At 46.5% G+C, this 24367-nt stretch overlaps 8 protein-coding genes across 8 annotated transcripts; 5 read left to right on the forward strand and 3 right to left on the reverse strand.

Annotated features, from left to right (window-relative positions):
* Nucleotides 1-4824: 4824 nt before the first annotated feature.
* Nucleotides 4825-6494, reverse strand: N7471_013247 (F-box protein; the record flags this gene model as incomplete). The annotated part of the gene is made up of 3 exons (XM_057285966.1): nt 4825-5599; nt 5623-5833; nt 5876-6494. The coding sequence occupies 3 exons, from the start codon at nt 6492-6494 to the stop codon at nt 4825-4827; spliced, it is 1605 nt and encodes a 534-aa protein (XP_057129291.1).
* Nucleotides 6495-8147: 1653 nt separating this feature from the next.
* On the reverse strand, nt 8148-8478 carry N7471_013248 (uncharacterized protein; the record flags this gene model as incomplete). Its single annotated transcript, XM_057285967.1, has 2 exons — nt 8148-8259; nt 8330-8478. The coding sequence occupies 2 exons, from the start codon at nt 8476-8478 to the stop codon at nt 8148-8150; spliced, it is 261 nt and encodes an 86-aa protein (XP_057129292.1).
* Nucleotides 8479-12502: 4024 nt separating this feature from the next.
* Nucleotides 12503-13032, reverse strand: N7471_013249 (uncharacterized protein; the record flags this gene model as incomplete). Its single annotated transcript, XM_057285968.1, has 2 exons — nt 12711-13032; nt 12503-12682 (listed from the first exon to the last, which is right to left on the reverse strand). Exons 1-2 carry the CDS (start codon nt 12999-13001, stop codon nt 12503-12505), a joined length of 471 nt encoding a protein of 156 aa, XP_057129293.1. The 5' UTR covers nt 13002-13032.
* Nucleotides 13033-13560: 528 nt separating this feature from the next.
* On the forward strand, nt 13561-15417 carry N7471_013250 (uncharacterized protein; the record flags this gene model as incomplete). Its single annotated transcript, XM_057285969.1, has 1 exon — nt 13561-15417. One exon carries the CDS (start codon nt 13561-13563, stop codon nt 15415-15417), a length of 1857 nt encoding a protein of 618 aa, XP_057129294.1.
* An 805-nt stretch (nt 15418-16222) lies between these two features.
* Nucleotides 16223-17043, forward strand: N7471_013251 (uncharacterized protein; the record flags this gene model as incomplete). The annotated part of the gene is made up of 4 exons (XM_057285970.1): nt 16223-16292; nt 16557-16700; nt 16775-16868; nt 16917-17043. 4 exons carry the CDS (start codon nt 16223-16225, stop codon nt 17041-17043), a joined length of 435 nt encoding a protein of 144 aa, XP_057129295.1.
* A 1125-nt stretch (nt 17044-18168) lies between these two features.
* On the forward strand, nt 18169-18729 carry N7471_013252 (uncharacterized protein; the record flags this gene model as incomplete). The annotated part of the gene is made up of 1 exon (XM_057285971.1): nt 18169-18729. One exon carries the CDS (start codon nt 18169-18171, stop codon nt 18727-18729), a length of 561 nt encoding a protein of 186 aa, XP_057129296.1.
* Nucleotides 18730-19111: 382 nt separating this feature from the next.
* Nucleotides 19112-20503, forward strand: N7471_013253 (uncharacterized protein; the record flags this gene model as incomplete). Its single annotated transcript, XM_057285972.1, has 1 exon — nt 19112-20503. The coding sequence occupies one exon, from the start codon at nt 19112-19114 to the stop codon at nt 20501-20503; it is 1392 nt and encodes a 463-aa protein (XP_057129297.1).
* Nucleotides 20504-21967: 1464 nt separating this feature from the next.
* Nucleotides 21968-22238, forward strand: N7471_013254 (uncharacterized protein; the record flags this gene model as incomplete). The annotated part of the gene is made up of 2 exons (XM_057285973.1): nt 21968-22017; nt 22109-22238. The coding sequence occupies 2 exons, from the start codon at nt 21968-21970 to the stop codon at nt 22236-22238; spliced, it is 180 nt and encodes a 59-aa protein (XP_057129298.1).
* Nucleotides 22239-24367: the final 2129 nt, after the last annotated feature.

Below are 24367 nucleotides of genomic sequence, written 5' to 3' on the forward strand. Positions count from 1 at the left end.
GCCAATCAGAGAGCTGACTCTAGTCCCTAGCAGACACATCTACATATTTCGCATTGCTTACATATATTTGGCCCATATTACACTGATATATATGAGTTTGTCTTGAATGTCAAGGTCAACATGATTTATCGTCCTAGAATTAGATAGGGTTAACAAGTACGGAGTAGGACAACCCGGGTGAAGGTTAGACTTAAATGTTGATAGAACGTTCTATTCAGGTAATTTTTAATCTCTTTCCTAATCCTATTTTTATTTTTATAGTTTTTATTCTCCTGTTTCCTTCCTGTTTCCTCTCCCGTTTCACTGCTTATCCTTCCACCTCGTTCGCATTATTTAGCGTAGAATTCATATGGCTTATGCCTTTTCTTGCTGAAATGAAGATTTTTTTACGGAAAAGAAAAGAGTAGGTTTCGCTCTCTTCCTGTGTATACTACATTATAGTACACGCCGGTTAACTAGGTGGTTGAGGAGGCACGATTTACATGAGAAAAGCAATGAAAACAGACAGTAATATCCAAAATACCACCCAAATAACAACCACCACAAGTTTCTGGAATATGAAATACGCAATAAAATTGCCCAAGAGACAGATCGGGGTGTTGATCAACAGAAGAAGAAAAGTCAATTCATATCTTCCGGGGACGGAAATGTGTGCTTCATCTATCATGTCATTCATCGTAGAGGACTGCTTCTATTACACTTGATTCGTTAGCTTGAATGAGCTAGGTGATAGTAAAGATTATTCTGAGGATTTTACCGAGACAACAAGTGAGCTCAAAGGGTAATGGATTGTACAACAAGCGTCGAATCCAACAGTTCTTGCTCTCTGAAAGCTTTAAAGGCTTTGGTCGATATTTGTTTGAAATAGAGCAATTTCCCTCATGACAGAGAACTAAGAGCTATTGAGGGAATGAATCCAAGAAGTCCATGATGGTTGGCCAGAAAAATTTGTTCTTAAATGGTGCTGCTGTCATGGCTTCATGGCTGTGCGTCTAGGGCTCTCTAGGCTTTGATATACATAATGTCCTTTCTTCACGTCTGACTAAACATTTCCAAGGTTAATAAGGCCATAATACTACATAAAATATGCGACTGAAACCTTGGAATTGGCCGGTACGCCGAGCGGGCCATTCCCAGAAAACGCGGCTAATTTTCCCACCTCTTTGCTGGCATTTTAGCGGGTGATTGGTTGCCTTCTCTCTTCCAAGCCCTTTCCTGAGACCAATCTAGAATTTTCGCTTCACATTCCAAAGACGTTTTCAGTTACTCAAACATGACATGAAATATCAAGCTCGGTAATGGTTGGCAATGATCCGATTCCTTCAATATGCCACAAATGTCTGCTGCGAAGCACGGACATGCTCAGTCCTATGGTGCGGTTAGACCTTTCTTTTTCCAGTCTCTTTTTTCTCCTTGTTCTCCCTGGGAGAAAAAGGTGTAAGTCAACATACTGGCTATATCACCCTTTACTTCCCAATCTACTAAATATAGATAAATACTACCCCTTAATCTCCTAACTGGGTAACTAGGGAACAATGAAGCAAAACAAAAGTACTGGCCGGTTAGCACATTCTTTGGCTCGGATTGAAGGCATTAAGGAGAAACAAGTCAACCGAAAGCGCTCTCGTGTTCTTATAGTCGACCTTCCGGAAGGTTTTCCCCTTGCGCATGGGGCCCTGACCCACTCTCCTACATCGTTTAGGCCACCCCATAATACATGTCATATCCCCTTGTGTATAAATTAAGCTGTCACCTAGTGCTTAGCCATAAACTAAGTCTCTCATATATTCAAAAAGGGTGTTAGAAATCTACTCAGAAAGCGCCAAACATGACGCGAGTCGCTTCTGATGATTCCATGATCACGCACGAAGCCACCCAGAACGCGGACTATTTGTCCCTTGAATGGAAAGATGAGGATATATGGGACACCAAAAAATATATTCGTCGACGAAGGGCACAGCTTAAAAATTACCAACGGCTTGAAAATGCCCTCTGGAGAGCATGGGCAAAGCAAGGGAAAAGGTTGCCATATTTCCCACCGCGATTGATTCGATGGTAAAGTGCTGTCCTTTAACGCTTCGCAATTTCAGATGATTCTCGAGCTGACATTTTTCATCTCATTAGGGATAAAGATACCGATATAACATGGCTTTTCGGGCCTTGGAAAAAGCGCGCTGGCTTACAACCCTTTTTATCTCATCCTCAGTTGCAGGCAGGAGAGCTCGCAAGTGTATCTTTTCCTAGAACAGAGCAAGCTTTTAGTCAGAGGAAGTTTGACTCCAATGTACCTCGGAGTATACTACTTCCTCCAAGGCCGTTGTCAATATGCAACCCGCCGAGAAAAAGGGTAAGTCTTGAATGACAAGTCTCACAGATAGTACACTGGCTAATATCGAAGGTGCAGGTTTGCGTATCGCACATGCCTTCACCGAGAGCAAAAAGTCGCCGAGTTCGATTTAGTTGTGAAGTACAACAAGTTCTCTGTCTCCCTCAAGCCATTCCTCAGAATTTAATATCAGGACACAACTTGTCGGATAATCAGGTCTCCTTAAATTCGTTGTTGAAATTCTATAGAAGTGGACAGACCTTGTTACCACTGCCACCCGCGTGTCTGAAGCCTCCCGAGGCTTCTTTCCAGCCTTTGTCATTGAACCCGCCTTTCCTTTTTGAAGGCCAAGAGTAAGTTCAAGCCATCTGCTACGAAGGCTTTTGTGACAATATCGCGGACTTGGCAGAGAGTTGACGTTGAACTCGGCCGCTTGCAGGTGTATTTTCATATCTTGATTTCCTGTTATGTCGGCCTGGCCGGTCAGATATCCCGCCAACAGTTCATTTCTGAACTAATCGCTAGAGTCCAAGACTCCATCTCGTGAACTGGCTAAATACTACTGTGGGGTCATGTGAGACCATATAATGTGAGACCTCTTTCTCCGTATTTGGGTCCTGACAGTACAACGACATGTTCGGCGACCTATAGATGCAAATACGCTATTATCCAACCGATTTGAAACCTGCGAGAGGGATCTCAAGAAGTCCCTCGACCACAGTAATATCGAAAAGGCGCCAATAAATCGCCAAGCCACCCTTGAAGCACGTCCTCTAGTGCTCTCATCTGCTAATGCCAACCGGAAGATGGTGGCGTGGATGCAAAATTACTAGATGTTGAACAACAGGCGCAATTGACTAGGGAGTTAAACTAGACTGCGCAAGAGGCTACTTTGTTATTTTAAGAATATGTAAATAATGGTTTTTATATAGAAACGACTGGCGTTCTGAGATATGGGCGTATTTAATGACTTATTCTCATTGAGTGTAGAATAGATGAATAATAAATGATCTATATATCACATGGTAATTGTCTTATCTCCACATTTATTTTCTAGCCAGGAAAGTGGGCTAAGCATAGTCCGAGTGCATAGTTAACTAACTAGTTAGTTAACTATTTTATGAGCATGACGTAAGTTCTAAGCATACCCCTGGACTATGGGTCCTGCGTTAGTGGGGACCAGTCGGGCCGATTAATTTCTCGCGGCATTGTTGGTTTTGTTTCCAGAGGGCGGTCAAGCACGTGTTACCCTAAAGAGACGCCGCTCTGGTATATATAATACGACGCCAGCAGCCTTAGAAGTTTATTGTTGCATCCATAGACCACCTATGTTCTTTGACACTGGAAGTATCATGTGATATCTCCTGTGAAGTCCTATACTCTTCTTCGAACAATATCATTCTCACTATCTACGATCCCCTAACTCGGAATATAAGTGAAATACTTCTTGGATATAGGTAGGAAACACATATTCTTTTTATTCAAATGACTCGAAAACATTCAATTAATATCCCAGTGCTTGATTTAGTATATCAACCGTGTTGCATTATCATGTCTAGCAATATGAAGACTGAAGACAAGGGCAGCTCTGTCCCTCCAACTCATGCTCCCAGGCCCCAGGGTCTTTCATGGAGAGGTTGTGCAGAGACATATGTGATTAACTTTTTGACTCTCCTGATCACCATCCATCTCAAAGACGTCTTCTTCAAGTCCGACAATTTTTTACTTCAGTGTGGGATTTATGCATCATTTCTTACGTTATTTAATTTTCTGTACCGGAAGTTCCAATCTCTTTAAGCATATAGATCGTCTTTGCGAATAAGTGAAACTGGAATCAAGGATGAGACTTTACACCTAGCATACGCTATTATGATCACACTAGGCATACATATTGAGCTCTGTGTGCTGCATTATTAAATCTTCCCCGTGGGCAGCATGTAGTCTTGAACAATGGCCTTGAAATTAGCGATTGTTAAGCCGAGCACCGATGAGAAGCAATATACTAACTCTGCTAGTAGAAGGATGAAAGGAAACTTGAGTCTTTTGACCATGAGGAAGAGTGCAAGCTCTTCTTGACCTCCCAAGGTCACTTGTTACCCTATTATTAGGAATGTCTCCAGCACCAAACTCATCATTTCAATTATTCGCTCTCACTTTTATCTATAATCGTTCCTGAATGGCAAAGAAGTACTGCACTATGAATGCCGAGCGGACTATCTATCCATGTCTCAAAGGTTAGTCTCAATGGACAGGTTCATAGATCCGTAGTCATACGTTCAATTTCTTCTTAATATGCATACACTTTCTACTCTCGCTCTCATAACCGCAAGCTATGATTTCTAGTACAGTGGCACACTCCTCCTCGCAGCCATATGCATACATCTTACTGGCGCTCTATTCAAGACTTCCTTCTTTCCAATGTACATTTCCACCGAGGGCAAAGGGAAAATTTCATGACGGCCCATATTTCTGGGATGTGTTGAAGTAAACAGAGAAGACTAGTTGTTGGGGTCCAATGCATCTTTCTCGGTTCCATATCCGGTCCTCACCATATCCAATGGAGGGTCAAAGAACGGGTTTTCTCCGTTCTCGTATAAGAATTCGTCTACCTCCTTTCCAATCCATTTTGCACGCCCTGGGAGAGAGATGTCTTGATCGCAGCCGATGGTGACATTTCGCCGTCGATCTGACCAGAGACAGTTTTCCCGAATCTGTTCGCGCATCTCCGCAAGAAAAGAATGCCAATGATTTCCGTTGTCCACGAATTTCAGAAAGCTCAAGTTCACAGATCGTACAGTTTCAGGTAGTTCTGAAAGGAACGATATGACGTCGGATTGGCTGACTATGAAACGTGATAGCTCAAAGTGTCGGAGTTTGGGCCAATTCTCAATGGGAAATATGCTCTTCAAGGGCACAGGCGTGATACTGCGCAGATTCTTGTGTTCATTTTCGGCATCTATCCCTGTGGTAGCGAGGCTGATCTCCTCCAGATCGCCTGCTTCGCTCAACGCCTCATAAAGCCTGTCATGGGGAAATGATTGCCACGACCCGGCGAGAGTAAAAGCAAGATCTAAGTGACGGAAGCCCGGTTTATTGAGCAGCGTGACCAAGTGATCCTGTTCCTCGCAAGGATCATCGAGGATCGTACAGTTAATCCCCGTGCGAAGTAGGCGGGAATCTAGACTGAGCTCGACCACATCATTTTTTTGTTGAGCGAGCACGCGTGCCACAATGCGCAATCCGTGAAACTTTTCTTTCTGCACTTCGTTGAGCCTTTTCCAAGGAAGCGAATATACCTCCTCTGGTTGTTCGTGGCCAGGAAGTGGCCATCCGCGGGGATGGGATAATTGAATCCTTGCGGGAAGGATCGGATCATAGGAGTTTGATAAAGCGGGGTGAAAAGAACACCATGGGCTGCAGGCGTGACCGTCACTTTCTTGAGTGCAGGGAATTGTTTTATTCCATGAATGAATGCTTCTTCGTCAAATTTCCCAGCCAGGACATCATCTTGTTGCCGGATCAAAGTCCGATAAAACTCTCAACACTCACTCAGCGGAGGCCCGATCGAGCCCAGCTTTCTTATAGTCTTGTAATCCGGATCTTCATCGTCTATCCCGTCGTCACCGGCTTGGCGCCAGAAAGTATCCTCGATACCCGCAGCGCATGCGGCCTTGAACCACACAGGACAATCTTTGCTTTTGAATTTTGTACTTCTCCGTAGCTGATTGGTAGGGTCGCCTCCTTCCTCATCATCCTCGTCATCCTCATCGTCGTCATTGTCGCTATATTCGCGAGGCCAGTCTAGCTCACAGTTTCCCTGAAAGCGACAAATCTCGGTCTCGTTATCACTGGTTTCCTCGTCTGATACCATTTCATTCTCCCAGCCAGGGAGTCCGCTGCGTGTTCGAGGGCCCCTGGGTAGTCGGGCATCGTCCCAGACGATCTCTGTGACCTGGTGCCGGAACTTCTCATGGTCTGCGACAGCACGAAAGACTTCGATATTCAAGGGGTTGGCCGACAAAAACACTCGCTGGAGACGCAGCTCCACTGCATTGGATAATTGTTTAGAGGCGAGGCGCATGGACTTGATATCGCGATTCGGTAGATGGGATGTAATTTCTCGCCACAGCTCCAAAGGGAGAGCAATGCTCTGGCCAATAGAAGTCATTTTGGTGCGCTGGTGCGCTGGTAAGATGGTGGAGGGGCAAAGTGGGTTGACAACAAAGTCATTAGAAAATCGGGGGGATTAGTGTTAGCGTCAGGTGTCCCCATGTTTGTGTGTACGGGCGCCCCACCACCTTGATTGGCTTCCCACCTGGGCACCTCCTACCCATCCGGTATGATCAACGCTTTACGGAATACTCGAATATACCTGTTGAAACGTGTAGAGATTCCTTTATTTTTAACTTCACTCACATGCGCTAAACTTGAAGCACAAAGATACTTGAAGAGAAGGCAGAAGCTATCTATCACCTAATTCGGAGAAAATATCTAAATTTGACCACCTTTTCCCGCATTGTCTCAACTATGTCACCGGCTACCCCATTCTGTGCTACAACAACTTATTCAGTAACTAGGTTTGCAATTTCGTGGGGAGACTCAGCCCGATGGTTTCATGTTCGTAGGGAATGACACACTTCTTAGTCTTATAGCTTAGCTTCTTCAATTATCCAGTCATAATCTCACATTCCACCAGCACCTAGACGTCTCTGTAGACCTCTCTCCTAACAAGTTTATATGTGGATTTCTCATCTCTCTTTTGCCTGCTAACTATAGTTTATAATGGCTTAACTGATAATCTCCATGCTCGTGTTCTTGTGCCATTTGAATGTACGAAGTCAATGTGGCTGCACTTGCCTTGATCGGACAGACCTAGTCGGAGTAGGTTTATATTAGTATCGCCGTCCCCAGATTCTCTCCACAACCCGCATTCTGGCCTGCACTGCTTAATTTTCCGCATCTCTCCATCTGCACTTCTCCATCCGTCCATTCACCGGAATCCTCACCCCCGTCGACCTCGTATTACCAAAGCCCGCCATCTCCCCGCATTTCCACGAGTTTCGTGAAGTCCACAAATGCGAACAGCCCGTCTTCGTGCATCCATTATGGCTTGCCCCCCACCCCGCCTTCCTCTTTGTCCTCGTCCTCGTCCCGTTGTTGATGCAGCCCGCGGAACTAGCCGCTTGGATGGGTGAACTTGGTGCGGCGGGGGGGGGAGAGGGTGTATAGCACAGACCCGGCAGTTATCCCACTATGTGGTGCTCCCTCGGTCTCCTGACATCTCTGTGTCCAAGCTTTCTTCGTCTTTCGGTGCTGTTGTTGTTTGTGATCGTGTACCGCCCTCACCGGCGGTCGCGGTTGTATCCTCTTATCCTATGCCCGTAGCGATAGAGTCCATAACTGAAACTGTCCCAAGAGCCCCATTTTCTTCTTGAAGTCCGCGACAAATAGAATGTCGGACGTCTCAGTAAGTATCCCCCTCTTACCAAGACTCGTTGGTATTCAGCGGTCGTCCAGTTCGCCGAATAGATCTGTTCGTAACTCTTCGAATGCCGGGCGTTCAACAACATATATCGCATATTCTGATATTCAATCGCAAATGAATCTCGGTGAGTCCACACTATTGATATTTAACAGATACGAACCAATGATACCCGTCACCTTCCGTATTATAACCGAAGATGTGGCTTTTCTCTGACCTCTTTCTAGTGCTGTAGTGTCTGCCTGCCTAATCATTCGATCAGTTTTCTCGATTTCCTCTCCGCTTTCCTCGACGCCGTCTTCGTCCATTCGACCTCTCCGGTGTCCGGTGCCAGCCTTTCTAGATCATCTCCAGGGCCATTTCGATACCCCTGAGTTCGGTTACGTACACGGTGGACATGTCGTCGTCGCCCATCTGGCACTCCTTTCCACACTCAATGTGTCTGTCACGGCTGGATCGCCAATGCGCCCAGTGCATCCACTCCCGTCAGTGAATATGCGGGGGGTACACAGATCTCTCACCTTGTCGTGCGTTCTCCTCGGCGTTTGACGGTCTTCAATGAACACCATGGTGCCTGGATAAATGCTTGTCGGATTTCCCACTCACCTGGTGGCACAGGATCCCGGGAAATCTGTAGGCATCCGTCCTTCTTCCATATCTGCGTCTCCATTGGTGTCCATACTCCCTTTTCCGGTCGGCTGTGCTTCGAGCGATGATCAATGATCAGGAGGACTACGTATTACCGAAATGCAGATAGAGATTGCAGACAGCCTTATTGTATTATATCCTAAGGTTGCTCAGTACCTACCAAAGATCGCTTCGTAATCCATCTAGATCGCTTTCCCTTGTAGACTGCCCTTTGTTGCTCTGGTCACATCGGACTTCAAGGCGATACCACCGTCTAGCCCTCTAGGCTATCCTGCTGTGAAAGTCTTGGAAAGGGCCCGAATAGTATCCACATCATATCGTCGGCCCCTATTGTTCCTCTACTTGATACTGGGTACACCCGATCCACAGCCCATCTTGGTGAAGTACATGATGTCGTGGGGGACCATATTCATTATCCAGCCCACCCGGTATGGTCAAGACTTCCACGCGATTCAGCTTAACAACGAAGCGGTTCAATGAGAGGGGATTCGACTCTGTATCCGATGGTTAGACAGGTGAAGGAATTGTTGTGCACCTTCCAGCCATCGAGACTAGTGGCTTCGAGTCAGAGGGTTAGCAGATCACGCCTGAGAAGGTCGATCAAAAGGATTCACTGGCGGATAAAGCGAAGCTGGATGAGACCATCATAGTAGTTAGGAACTCTATACCTACATGTAGGTAGGCATCAAATGCCAAGGTTGCACTACATGACACAAGGGCCGTGCACGTACACTATACCAAGCATAGCTTAGCGTGTAACCTTATGATCTATAAATCTTACCGCATCTCAACGACCTGTATTTTCAGTCGACAATATGGTACGTTTCTATGAGACGTAGCTAGACAGCACCAGAGCTGGGATGCAATCGAAGCGTCTGGGTCGATGTGTGAGAGTGACAATGATATTATCCAGTGGCATAAGCCTGTAGAGTGTATACACCGTTGCACATTCTCTTTACGACTCTAAAGACTATCCAGGACTACACTATTGCCTCAATACTCATGAAATGTGGGGTGAACTTACAGAGCCAGAGCAAATAGTTGAAGAGGGGAAGTTGAGAAATGGGGGGTCACCTGAAAGACACCCCAGGTACCTACCTAGTTAGGGGACTTCGAGACCATGGGGGTATAAATACCCCCTCCCCCCTCCTTTTCTCCCTTCTCTCTTTCTTCCTTCTTCATCTCTCCACATCCTCATACCATTCTATCCACCAAAAAACATTTCATCAAATATTTCATCCACTTTATATCTTCCATGATCAACTGATGTCTTCCGTCATCAGCCTGAGCCTCATCACTTTTTCCATCTATCTAAATACACATCCGATGAGATGAAGCCTGTTATCGCCATGCGCTTGAAGCATTGGCCTTCGTCACGTCCACCTTCATCACTTGGCTGGTCAGTTGTGCCATCCACTTCTGACTTCCTTTTTCTTTCCTTGCTTACATTCTTCCTTTAGACAACTCAACCACATAACAACATATCTCTTCAACGTGCCTGGCACCTGTCATGTTCATCATCCATCGCATGGCTTGTATGTTCCACCTGTCTCTTTTCTTTTTGTTGCTTCCATATACTTACATTCATCCTTCAGACAACTCAACCACGTTCTCCTTCCGGCTTCCGTGTTCCACTTTATGAGTTCATTGCTTCTTGTGAGTGTTGTCAACCATTGTCCATTGTCCATCTGCTTTCATCTTGTCTCGTCATATTCCATGACTTGGTCAACATGATATGGGGCTGACTGTACCAGACATGTGTGCTCAACCACATCCACTCTTCAGCCTTACCGTGGCGGGCTTCGGCTTCAGGACAATCGGAAGGCTTGAAACAAATCAACCACGTCCACCCACTCACACCAACATCCACATAACCATCTCCAGCCTAGCCGTGGCGGGCTTCAGCTTCAGGACAATCGGCAGGCTTGGAACGAACGACATGCACTCAACCGATCCACATCCACATCGACTCACCCACTCTCCGGCCTTACCGTGGTGGGCTTCGGCTTCAGGACAATCGGAAGGATTGGAACGACGGCAAAGGCGAAAGCAAAAACCAAAACAAAACAAAAGAGACAAGAACAAAGCCTTGAACGATTTCAAGCATCCAGTTCAATCAACTATCCACATTCAAGCATCCACATTGACCACCCACGATGTTTCAACCTTTCAGAGGAAGAATGAAAAGAGGCGGTGTTGAACCAAAACAGTCTCCACAGGAGGGTCTCTGAAGGAGGTTGCTCGTCAGGAACAGCTTACAGCGTGTACCCAATGAAGGATACTCTCAAGACCGTTTGCTTTGGTGGTACCAAAATTGTTCCTTAAGGTTGGCGCTTGCTCACCTCCACTCAACCACTGTCGTTCGTTGGTTTTATCCCCAGCACTTCATTCATCGTTTTCAACAAGCTAGGGTATCTAGGCCGATGGCCAAGTACCCCCGGCACCCAGCATCGGCACCCCACCAGGGGAGGAGAGCTCGCTGTCGCCATCTCCGACACGCCATTTCAACGCGCACAACGCCCAATTTTCATCAAAGCAAAGCGTAATCATACGCAATTTCTCCGTTTTCGACGTCCATGTTCTCCATATCTCGCATTTCGCTGTCTTTCGACGAGAGCACATTCGACGTCCCAATTTCAACGTACAACAAAGTACGGTTTCAAAATGCCACCCCGCGTATCTCATTTCGACAGAGCTGACGAGCTCTCACCGTCATGCAAAATCCATAATTTCGAAACCTCCGAGACACATTTCGAAAAGTCATCGTCGTCGTCAACAAAGATTGACCACCTTTCGATTTCTACCACACATATCGCGTAAGAACACGCGTGAAGTCTACAACAGGCATCTACAAAGGAGTTCCATTCATCACTCGACTAGCGACCGCGTCGACAACCCTGGTACGAGACACCGGCAGCGTTTAGCGCTAAGAGTCTTCACAAATTCAACCAATTATCATCGCGCGACTCAAGCGTCACATACACTCTCAGCGGATTTTTCCAAAACACGAACTATCTTTGGATTCTTCAACGTGATCCTCACCGCGGGATACACAAATTCAACTACGTCACGCAAAGCAAAGTCCTCACAAAAACCACGGCCGGCCAATCAAGTCTCCGAAGCCATCATCGACAATCGAAGATGGGTAAGAGCTCGAGTAGGAGCTCCGCAACAGGATGATATGCAAGATTTGGGATCATTGGGTATATCTTTGCATGGTTCCAAGGTTGTTTCAATGCACATAGCCAGTCAGAGACAGGCTAGATGGGGGATGTTGAGACCGCGTTTCTGCCTCAGGTCGATAGGACCTGCCCCGCCGGGATTGATCTTCCTTCCTGTCTCTCTCTGAGCCAGCTAGCTCAATGCAACCCATAGTTTCCTTTCCAATTAATTGCTCAATTCATAAGATTTTGTGTAGTAGCCTGTTGTGTAGCATACGTAGTGTTTTCTGCAGGCATAAACCAGAGCTGAAAAGTAAACTCAGGTAAAATCAATGAATGAATCAGTTGAAAACAATTGATGCAAGTCGAGGAAAATTAGATATCGTTATTTACGCTAAGATCTCACGTTAAGCCTCATTCGTAACACGTTGTACTTTATACACGTATACGGAATCACCACCATTCTACCCCAGAAAACCACGCACAATCGTGGCCTTCCCGCAGTCACCCCGACTTACACCGTATCGGATTTTTATTGTGAGGAGGGCTCAGCTATGGCACCATGAATGGGAATGGCGGTGAGAGTAATTTCAACATTCACAACCTAAGCTTCACTGTTTCATTCTTGTTGCGCCGCGAACAATGCAGACTACTGGTACTCCCCTAGAGAAGGACCAAACAGACACCGACATTCGTATTTCGTGACCTTCTCTCGTAGGGCATCTCCCACGATTTTCTTCCAGCCCAGCATAGCAAGCCTCCTTGCGACCTGAGGTATCCCAGCGCTGCGTCGAACCTCAGCGAGGGGGCATCTGTGATCTGACATCGTCTGGTCTCACGTCATTCATGAGAAAACGCACACCTGGCTCCGTAACAGATGCCGGCTTATCGAGAATCACGACGAATGTTGGGAAGAATTCCCACATCATGCTTCAACAAGGGCAGAATCCGCTGTCGCTCTAGTCCGCCCTCCGGGTGTTGCAAAGTGCCCACAGCGAGGTCGATTGGGAAGGATAGGATGGATGACAAGCTTAGGCCGGGGATTTTAAAGTCAAACCGCACCTTCTTGGAGTCGAAGTTGGAAATGATATACGCTGTGAATAGAGGGCGCGTGGTTTCTAATCAGGCTTGGTCTGGAATTTCCGCCAGAAATTGAATATACGTAGATCACATATTGGAGATCGCTTTCTTGAGAAGAGTGGGTTTTGACAGTGATTTCTGTACCCCGAGGAGCTTTAGTCGAGGAAAACTTGTCGGGTTGCACAGATCTAAGCCCTGGCCTTCGTACCTTGCTTATTAATAATTTCCTTGACCTGTTGAGCATCCTAATTCGTCTGCGCAGAAACTGGCTCTTCGATCCCATAGTCAAGCTCCCATCCACCATCCGCTTTCGTTTGTAAATTGTTAACCATAGACTGTAAATATTGATTCATAGCTTCTTGCGTTTTAAAATTTCACAATGGGTCTCGCGGCGTTGGTGCTCAACACAGGCAAATGAATCAGCTTGATTAGACGTATAGATCTCGACAAAAATGTTGTCCTCTAAGACAAAAAAAAAAAGAATATTTGTAGAGTTTTCCGAAGTTTGGGGGTGATCGGAGCTTTGCTGTAGATCTGAATTGTGTCTTTCTCTCAGCTCCGGAGCATAACCGCTAGACACTTTGCCGAGACTGACAGGATTGATTGCCTTGATGGTCCGAGTATTATCGCTGGCGCCATTGGTGGGGACTCGCATTACGAGGTACATTCTAGGCTGTTCTAGCCATGGAGAGTTTTCAGCTTCGAGTTGAGAGGTTGGAGCGTTCTGAGTCCTGCCCAGGGGTACCTGGATCCAAGATGACTCAGCAAGGCTCGCGATAAAAAAAAGAGCTTAACTAACGACTTCCCGCGATGAAGAATTCTCATAGAGATTGTGGTAAGACAATTGACTATCACTATTTCGCATGACTTTCAATCGCCCCCTGCCCATCTCCGGGGCGTGGAAGCACCCTGATGCCTACATTGAGGCCCTCCTCTGCTTCTCTACTACGTCGGTGCTCTTTATGAATTTGTGCGGTGGCGTGCATATGGTCGATTTTCTGACCTGGGAGCCCGACCTCTACACAAAAGTCCTGCCAAAAGATTGGATATCCTTCTTCGAACATCATGATATTCAAGATATCATCCGCCTACTCCTACGAGAGGACATTGAGCACTTACGAGGCGCCGGCGAGCCTTCCGTAGATCAAAGCAGGCTTACTTGGAATGGCGGAGCATTCCCTCCCCAAAGTCTCTTAGACTACATTTTCAATATCCGTCTACTGACACTCCAACGAGAAATGTGCATCTCATCTTCGAAGAGGATAGAATTACCAAAGCAAGTTGCTATGCATATGAACCGAAAGAAAGTACACGAAGTTGAACGCTTTTCTCAACATGTCGCATCTCTATCAGACACTGTAAATAAGCACCGAGGTGAGCCAGTCACTCATATTGTGGATTTCGGGTCTGGACAGAATTATCTCGGACGGACACTGGCCAGCTCACCCTACTACAAGCATATCATCGCAATCGAGCGCAAGCATCAGTACATCAGCGGTGCCAAGGGCATGGATGTTCGAGCCAAGTTGGCAAAGAACCCAAAGGCTCAATACGTTCAGAAGGATAAAATTCCATGCGATGGCCATAACGGAACTCCGGAAGTGACTGTTTCTGATACCTCCCAACCAACGACAGAGAGCTCGCAGGTCTCAGATGCCCCTTTTGTCGAGCTGTTGGGCGAGATTAGCCATCAATCTGAGGAGCTTCTCGGATCCCCTACCAAAACCCCATTACAAGAAAAGCCGCCGAAGCCAGAGATCCATTCCCACGGTACTCTCAGCTATATTGAGCATGAAATCCAAGATGGCCACTTAGAGCCCATTATCGACCACATCATCCATCCATCCTCTGCTGGAGCTTCTGAGGGGAAAGTAAAAGACCAGAGCGATGCGAGATTGATGGTCGTTTCCCTTCATTCTTGTGGAAACCTTGTTCACCACGGTCTACGATCCCTGATTCTGAATCCTTCGATTGTGGCTGTCGCTATGATCGGCTGTTGCTACAATCTGTTGACGGAACGCCTCGGTCCAACCACACATGACCTCCCTATTCTTCAATCCCTCCACCCTCGGCTTAAAGAGACTGGGACATCATACGATCCGCATGGGTTCCCTATGTCTAAATACTACGAAAATTACCGAAGTCCCGGAGCAACGACCGGCGTGAAGCTTAATATTACAGCTCGGGCACTGGCGGTGCAAGCTCCGTACAATTGGGGCGTCAATGATAGTGAAGTTTCCTTTACTCGTCACTTCTTCCGTGCTCTTCTCCAGCGTATTCTGGTTGATCGAAATATTCTTCCTAAGCCATCTGTGCCGGAGGATGCCTCTGACGGAAGTTACCCAGATGCCAAAACCAACTCTATTATCATCGGGGCATTGCCCAAAGCTGCATTTAAGTCCTTTACTGCATATGTTCGTGCTGCGACGATCAAGATGAGTCGAGACCCGATATATGCTTCCCAGGTGCAGGAGTATATTGCTACCCTGACTGATGAGGAGATTCACTGCTACGAGACTCAGTACCTCCACGCGAGGAAACATATGAGTGTTGTGTGGAGCTTAATGGCGTTCAGTGCTCAGCTCGTCGAGGCTATCATTGTTGTGGATCGGTGGCAATTCCTTCGTGAACAGGACTCGGTCAAAGACTGCTGGGTTCAGCCAGTATTTGACTACAGTGAGAGTCCACGTAACTTGGCGGTCATTGGACTAAGAAAGTGATGGGTTGTGGGAAGAAGATTTTTCGACGTGCATTAAATTTGAATTGATTGTAGATACATATAGAGGAGGTCAAAGCAGAAACATACAAAGTCAATTGAGAAATAAATCAGTCGTCGTCGACGAATAAACCGTACCACACGCTCATCTACTAGTACGTAATATTGGAATTGAAGTTACATACGTATGTATTGGGCGCATCTATAGAGTGTGTTGAAACTTCAAGTGTACGGAGGTATTATGTACTCAAAATACGCAGGTACGGTCAGCGTCTTGGTTTGGAAGGAGCCTCTCAAGTTCTTGCAGAATAAAATGCTTGCCCTTTCCCAGAAAGTTGTGACTCCCAGCAAAAATAACTTGCCTTTGTAAACACCCCATCTTGAGATCGTCACACCAGGATTCTGCTTCGTTACTCGGCGTTCTTCATTTTTCTTTAATATAATCATACCTGACCCGCCTCCTGATCCCCCCTCTGCGTTGGCCACGATGCCACCAACATCTGACAACCCTGTAAGTGTAGATCGCCCCAATACCTCCCTGTCCTGATTCAAACTCCCAATACAATGAGAGTTCTATAATCACTGTCGTCCTCTCAACTACTAGCACGTGTTGATGAGTTGTTGGGACGTTCACTAATATATAGAGTAGCCCCAATTTTGCGATTTCTGCGGAAAGCTCGGTCATGCCCTGACCGATTGTCGCCTGGCCGCCGGCGTGGCCGTCATGAACGCCGTGTCTGTTGTTTCCCGGGTAAGATCCATATGCTCATCCTTCAAATAGAAGGGAAATGCTCATTTTGAGTCTGATGATGCTGGCCCGCGGCCCCAAAGCCCCTAAGTTGCGCCGCTGCGGCCGCTGCTCCGAGGCGGCGAAGAAGGGTATGTCGTGTTATTTCATTCAATCAAACCGCTCAGCCCATAACACCTCGCCTAATTCTTCCCCTTCATCTTCTTATCGCCTGACTCTGAACTCCCTCTCACTTGGCTCTCACTTGGCTCTCGCTGTCTCTTCTCACTTGCCTCTCACTTGCCTCTCACTTGCCTCTCGCTGTATCATCTCGCTGTGTCATCTTGCCGTGTCATATTGTCATGCCCTGTTGCCGTGTCGCACTGCGCATCAAGATGGCTAACAGTTATGAACAGCCAAGGCCGACAAGAAGGGTACACATGATATCCCAAACGATCTTTCTACGCAAGGTCATGTAAGGCTGACCTGCCCTGTGCGCTTAGCTGCAAAGAAAGCCACCCTCCGCAAGGAGGAAGAGGCCCCGGCCTCTAACGGAGAAGGTGAGTTATTGCTTATGCACAATGCCAAGCCAGTTGCATCCTTCAGAGAAAAGACGCTGATTAGTATATATCAGGCCCGGCCCCCGCGTCTCCGAAAGACCTCCATATGGAGGCAGAGGCTGTCGCCTCTGGTGAGAAGGGTAAGTCATTCCTTATACAGAATATCAGGTCAGTTGCAATAATACTGCAACATATGCTAATGAGTATATAAATCAGGCAAAGCCCCCGCCCCCGCACCCCCAAGACCTCCAAGGCCCGTGGCCCCGCGGCCGGTTCCTCCCCGGCTCCCGCCTTTAAAGGTACGCTTATAATCCGTGCCCGCTTTGCCTCGTTGCTATACTGATCTTGATACCTGCCTATCCCCGCGTCGTGCCTGTTGCCACATCATCCCCGTTGCTGCGTCGTGTGCCTATTTTGACGTACTATCACATAGCACTGAGCGAGTATGCTAATAATTGATCAGGTTAGGGTAGTACTTCGCCTGTCGCCCGCCTCGGGCGACAATAACAATGATGATGATACGGTGCTCTGTTTTTGTTATGCCTGAATTCTTTTATTTGTATTTTTATTCGCATTTTTTGTTGTCTTTTTTTGTTGTCTTTTTTTGTTGTCTTTTTTTGTTGTCTTTTTTTGTTGTCTTTTTTTGTTGTCTTTTTTTGTTGTCTTTTTTTGTTGTCTTTTTTTGTTGTCTGCTTTTATTGTCTGTCTGTTTTGTTTGTTGTCTGTCTGCTTTGTTGTCTGCTTTTGTTGTCTGTATTTTTTTAGCCTAGTGGGCTGTGGCCCTTTCACCATCCTCAAGCCCTTCGGGGCCGTTTGAAGCCAGCCCTACGGGGCCCTTCGGAACACCTCTTTGCCATTATCTTTTAGAACTATATCATCGCAGCTCCCCAGCTTCTATATTTTGCTGATAGGTGCTTGATAAGGAGAATCTTCAATTGACTCAGCCCCTAATAATAGGAAAGTATGAACAAATCCAACAAGGCGTTTTAAAGTGGAAGACCGGGGTGAGATAGTAGAAGCATAGTGGTAGAAGAATCCTTTTCCAGGGTGACAGAGGGAAGCGAGTATAAGTCTATTCGGAGCCTATAACGAGGAACATATTTAGGGATATAAGAAGGATCCTTACGTATGTTTGTCGAGCAAATATATTATATTGGTTTCTCAAGCCTGACAAACTAACTAGTTCAGATTAACAAAAGGAGAGAAAAAGAAAGCTATCTGATAGACAAGGTGCGAACACCACCAATGGGCTCACTCAACCTATATCGAATGAACAATTCCAACGGTGCCGTGCTCGGATTCGCAAAGCTCCATAAGCGCGAGCATTGTAAGATGAGTCCCTTTCCATCATACGAAGCCTCAATACTCCTCCCTTTCTGATCACCCATAAAAGACAGAACCAAAACCTACATATAATTAGATACCATAACACTTAAAGAGTGTAACATAGTGTGCAGTCACTTACTGGATGGATATGACATCTGAGGAATGGTTTGTGATTCTTGGTGTCTCGCTCGGTGGCTGGACCTTCAACGACAACAAAACAGACACTCAGAAAGTCTTTGCCGAGATTAGCTCTACGGAGGACAACTGGTCTAAGTTCATCGACAAGCTCCTCTCCTTCATGCGTGATTACGGCTTTGATGCTGTAGATATCGACTGGGAGTATCCTGGAGCTCCTGATCGACAGCCTAAAGACTGGGACTCCAAGGACGATGGCAAGAACTATGTGAAGCTCATAAAAGACATCCGGAAGGCTTTCGACGACCATCAACTTGAATACGAGCTCTCCTTCACAGCCCTAACCTCATATTGGTACCTCCGCTGGTTCGATATCCATGAAATGGTTAAAGCCGCAACTTATATAAACCTGATGAGTTACGACCTCCACGGTGTCTGGGATTCTAGCAACCCTATCGGTAGCCACGTTCTCGGGCATACTAATATGACTGAGATAAACGAAACAGTTTTCGTCCCAGACTATGACGACGGGCGCTGCAGCGGTTGGCAACTTCAAGTTCCCATCTAAGAACCCGGGTAAACCGCTGCCTGGTACTCCGACGAGTTCATCGAATGATGAGAGCAGATACGGGATGTGGGGAGGCAATCAGCCAGGAAAGCTGGGGCTGTAGTTGAACTAAAACTGGTAGTCGATGTATATATGTGTATAGTACTAGTATGTATATGGTATATGACTAGTGGTTACAATTGTACCAGGTGTAATTTACCAAGTAGAGTATGAGTTGAGCTGGATTTAGCCCTAATTTCGTGCCGATCCTTTTATTGTTTGCGTAAGCGACTTCCCCTTATAAACACCGCAAAGTACGCCATTTATTTCTCCCCTCATTTACTCCCCCAATCCTGTTCTCAAGTCTTTTTACTCTTCAAATACCCCAAAGGCCCAATTAGCCATGGAAGAGAGCGGCTGGCAGCAAGTGCGTACCTACGCTGACCATCTGGGTCATCACGTGGTGCTTGAGCAGTACGTCGTGCCAGACCCAGAACCCGACCACCTGGTTCCCATCCAGGTTTATAGCCTTGTCCCCCTGGATGACGACCACGAACAGCTACGGGAATACCTGATGCAAATTTTCTGGAGTGATGAGGTCGTGCCTATGTTTGAGATTTATTCATACCGCCCGCCCGACGCCTTCGCCTGTATTGAACATAACCGCCTCGAAATCGCTCGCCGTAAGCAGCAACACTGGTCAGGGATCGAAAATGCACCCCCGCTGATTCCGCAATTTGCCGGTCGTCCCGACAAGTCGATTCCTATAGGGTTTTGTGTCCTCATACGGTCGCATAGCTATCGACTGGGCGAAACCGACGAGGAAGAGCTTGCTAAGGCGGGCGAAGGCCCGGATATGCTCTACTTCAACCGCTCGTTTTCCAGCACGCGTAGTGACATTGATAAGACGCAACGTTCACACGAGTACGGTGATTCCTCACTAGAAGCATTTGAGTTAGCCACCGAGCGCGTTAAGAATCAGAATGACGTCGGGGAGATTATCGTACTCGATATGTTTAACAACATCGGTCGCGCCGGGACGCGAGACGCCTTAGACGTAGACGAGGGTGAGCCTCCCAGCTCGGATATGCCATCAGAAGAGCAAATCCGCGAGCAACTTAGCCAGGAAACTACCGTTGGCGGCTTCTCTCTTAATTTGGCATACCAGGTTACTCAGGATGCCGATATCATAACAGTCAGCAATACTCCTAAGGCAGACATCTCTGAAATTCAATACATTATCCATGCGCTTTTTCTCAGCTCTATCCGCGACACAACAGGGTCCTCCCTTTTAGAAAGCACAGCGCGCCTCTTCACAGCATCAATTATCTCTCACCTCCCGGCCAATAAAACCCTCACTCTCAAGTTCTTTATCCCAAAGTCCCCTACTTGGGCGGCCATCCGCCCCGCTCAAACTGAAGTTATTAAAGTTCTATCCTCTCAATCAACCCAAGAAGAGAACCGAGAAGATCCCTTCCCCATCGGCGCCTTACACACCTTCCATGCGGGCGACGAACAATCCCCTACAACGCACCGCATGACGCCTCAACTTAGCGACGCGTATTTTGTCCCGACAGAAAAGCCGCCCCGTATCCCATATCGCCTGTTCACAGTTGTGCTCGATCGCGCCAAATTTGTCTCCGAAGCCGGAGTTTATTTCTACAAGGCGTACTGGGATTCGACCGGAAATGTGGACCCCTACGTAGAGGATGCTCCCGATGATACGCAGGTTTCGCGTGGCGTGGACTTTGGTACGACTGCCGGACGGTTGGGGCTGGTGGTTCCTGACAGGTAACTTGGTTTTGCTACAATATAGGTGTTTACAATATGTCTCAAGCAGTTTTACCATTTTTAATTGTTTCTGAGCAAACTAAGCTCTGTACGTGTAGGGTTATGATACTAGTAAGTAAACTACATAGTAAGCTATATGCATGAATCCGGAATTCAATCAATCAATAAGAGAAAACGACGCATATGCCAGGAATAATATAAAAGTGTTAAACGTAAAAAAGGTGAAGGTCACATTGTCACCTCGGGAACTTGAAGTGATCAGCTCCCGGAGCCCAGCCTGAGTTACTAGGTCCTCCTGCCGCTGCCGTCCAGAGTGCTCCGTGAGTGCAGTCAAAACCCGTTAATTGGAAATAATAGCGTTTTCCAAACATGTTCCAATTAGGGGGTTTTCCAACTAGGTCGCTTGCTTGCTTGTTTCAAACCAATGCGCTGATATTTTTGGGCTGTCAATCGTTACATCTCACTTGTTATCATTTTTCTTTCAGTCCCGAGGTCAATCACTTTGTTGTTGATAGCTCCGGTCCTTTCTTAAATCAAGGCTGCTAGGCAACCAGGGTTCAGCCGCAGTTTGCGACCGCAAAGAAAAGGGGTGAGGTAGACAGGGATTTCGGTTGGGGGAACGAAATTGCAGGGGGGCAGCAATGAGTACAGAATAGAGGCGACGGAGAGAGGAAGATGAAAGAGATCAGTAGGCAACAAAGGGGAGGTCGGGCCGTTCTAATACAGTAGAACTCAGCCCTCGTTCACTGAATAGATCTAAACCACAATAGAGCGGTCTGACTTAATTGGCTCCACTGTATGGCTTTTGAAATCTTATTAACCCCTCAGCTGAATCTCAGCTGAATAGTCTGACCCACTAATCGTGACGTGGCTATCGCCAAGATGCCGATCTTCCCTCATGATCCACTCTATGCACGGATGTAACTTCAATCGTCAAACCGACGGGGTACTATCTGCATTACTTTTATGTTATACAACGCCTCTGACGTTATAGAATATAACGTATACATGTATAGTGACTATAGATACTTTTCGATGTGTGCGTTAGCGTTAACCGACGGTTACCCACCTACTAATATAAATATCTCTACGCATCCTGCCAATCTCCAAGGCTTTTGACAACAGAAACACCCAACATCTCACATTGAATCTAACTCAAACCGAATAATCAAAGCCCCCTCAATATGAGTTCCCAAAAAAACAGATTAGAACTGGTCAGTTCACCTTCCTTAATATGGATCTACCTTCTAACGACTTTTAAGCTAACTATCCAGCAAGAAATTCGTCGCGTCCTATGAGAACCAATTGTACTTCGAGCACTGCTCGCAGTACTATAGAATGAGGCTCGCGTACTTTTAACTTCTCTTTGCATATAACCATATAAATACTAATGTATTTCGATAGCCTGAATCGCCTCTACAGCAGATTTGGAGTGCCCGAGTTCAGAAGACAAATGCCCAAAAAAGAAATGGACTGGAAGTTTCTGGGGTCAGGGCCTCCCTTCAGAGACATGCTAGTGTGTGTATTCCCTGAGTCTCCACAATTATATCACTATCCATAAATCTCAGACAGGAATCGGTAAACCCCAGCTAATACTCACTTTTACTAGGTTATACCTGCCAGAGGATTCAGTCTTCGATATTGAGGCTATGAACAAAGTAAAGCCAATAGAGATGGACCGCAACTACTTGTTCAAGATTGAAGTTTCTGCCGCAATTACCCCAGATCCGTATGCCTAGGTATTTTAACACATGGTGTGAGATATATCAATAGGTTTTACTTCTGGGCTAGATGAATGGAAACGCATCTTTATCCATCTGGAGTGAGTGGTCGGCTTGACCTGGAGAAACCATGCAATGCACAACTATGTACAATGTCAGCATGACGATCCTTGAGATAGAGATAGGGTCAGGAATCATTTGGGATTTCCATTAAGGCTTCTAGAACGTTGTACCATGGAGGTTCAAGACCAAGGCAGTCATACGAGATTATTTGTGTAAGCCTCACCTAGCAATAAGCCTGAGAATAGTCTGCTGGGCCTCCCCATTTGATGTGTTAGGTGAGGGGGATCGCGCTCTAGATCACCGGTCGAGTCTTTTGAAGCTTTGCGAGTTTTCTTCATGGTTGAACGTGAGACGAAGAATCCAAAGGCTTATATACCTGGCTCACATACGATGAAAATAAATTCAGAATGCTGGAAAAGATTCGGTCATATACCAACCGACCCCCAGAACAACTTCTCGTAAGCAGGCTGAAAATATTTATGAGTCAAGAGTAGACGTGGGGGATCACAGGTATTAAGGAATGCACGGCCCTTGTAACTGGAGCCTCATTGCAGAGTAGGGCCATGAAAGATATTCCTGGGAGCAGGCCGCATGTCTCCAGAAACCCAGAAACTACTCCTGGCCACTTTTCAATGACCCAGGATCGCATACTCTGTCTCCAGGATCGCACTGTCTATCTCCAGGAGCTACGCGTGTTTTGGGAGCTATGTCGATAGCCCCTAGCAGCTATCATCATCGTGTGCAGGAGTCTCACCGTATGCCTCCAGAACCAAGTCCGGTCTTTTCGGAGCAATTAGTCGAGTCTAGCCCTTCCCTATTTAGGTTAAGGCATAATCTTATTGGCCAGTTGTTTCTCGTTTCTTCACATTAAGTGCCATCCACTTAATCACTGGGAGACAAAGCCAAAATGATCATGTGCACAATACAAGGGGCCAGAAGCGATAAGGAATAGTCGCCTGGAAGAATACTTTCTACGACCAGCAAGTATAGTCATGTGACACTCGCACTGTCATACGTTACTGTAATAGCGGCTTTATTCGATTGCTGGTGCATAGTGGTAAAATCTACGGGAAAAGTTGAGGCGGCCTATATTTGCAGGGTACTGCACCACCACCCTTGTAAACTTTTGGATGCGCATGTAAAGTGCACCACTTCCGGGAAACGAATTTGGAACCTTGTAGAAACCTATATAGGCCGCATTACTGATCTTGTGACTAGGACACGTTGCGGAAAACGGAATGTACTTTCCCTCGCAACAGTACTCTCAACTCCAAATATTTTACTATGATGTGGGGAATTATTTTGTAGGCACCGCGCACACTCTTATTCTGTTGCAGGAAGGGGGATCTTTAGGCATTTGATGATAGCCAGCAGTTATAGAGTATGCTGAGGCAGAAGACTATGCCTCCAGGGTTTAAGATCACCACAACTGTCAACCAACGCAGTCAAATTTTGCCTAGAATGCAATCATAGCAGTTTGTTAGGTCGAAGCCTGTGGAAAACTCATTCGATGGGCTGTTATTTGAAGGATGAAGCAAATCAACATTAGGTGCTCAATTGCTCGAGGATCGTGCATAAAACCTAAATCTTCTAGTTGCCTTGTGCGTCTGGAATAAGAAAAGCATCCCCACTGCCTGTAGTCTCAGGTGGACCGGTCGTTTGAAAAGAGAAACCTACATCCACCCAGGAGATGCTCTCAGTGAGACGCGTAATTTTGGCAGTATCCAGGGTTACTGAAAACGCCGATGTCTTGACGCTGGTAGTGGTTGCCTTCCAGGTGGTAGAGACTGATTCAGACGTGTTGAATGTACGCAGTGATCCCGTGAGTGCGAATGTGTCTCTCCAAATGGCATCGCTGACAAAGCAATCTTGATCTAGGTAGGTTTTGGAATTGCTTGGCCAAGCTGTTTGTAACTGTGGACATATCCAAATCCTCAGGAATATTGATGTCAGGTAGCGAACAGGGGATTTCGGGAAGCGAATACATGGCTTTTTATCTTTCAACGTAGTATGTAATTCGTCTCAAATAATGTGCTTGAAAACAGGACTAATGGTCATGTAGGGGCAACACGAGTTGAAAATGA

The sequence above is a fragment of the Penicillium samsonianum genome (assembly GCF_028829775.1).
Source record: "Penicillium samsonianum strain IBT 33392 chromosome Unknown utg000009l_segment0_segment0, whole genome shotgun sequence".
Classification (NCBI taxonomy): Eukaryota; Fungi; Ascomycota; class Eurotiomycetes; order Eurotiales; family Aspergillaceae; genus Penicillium; species Penicillium samsonianum.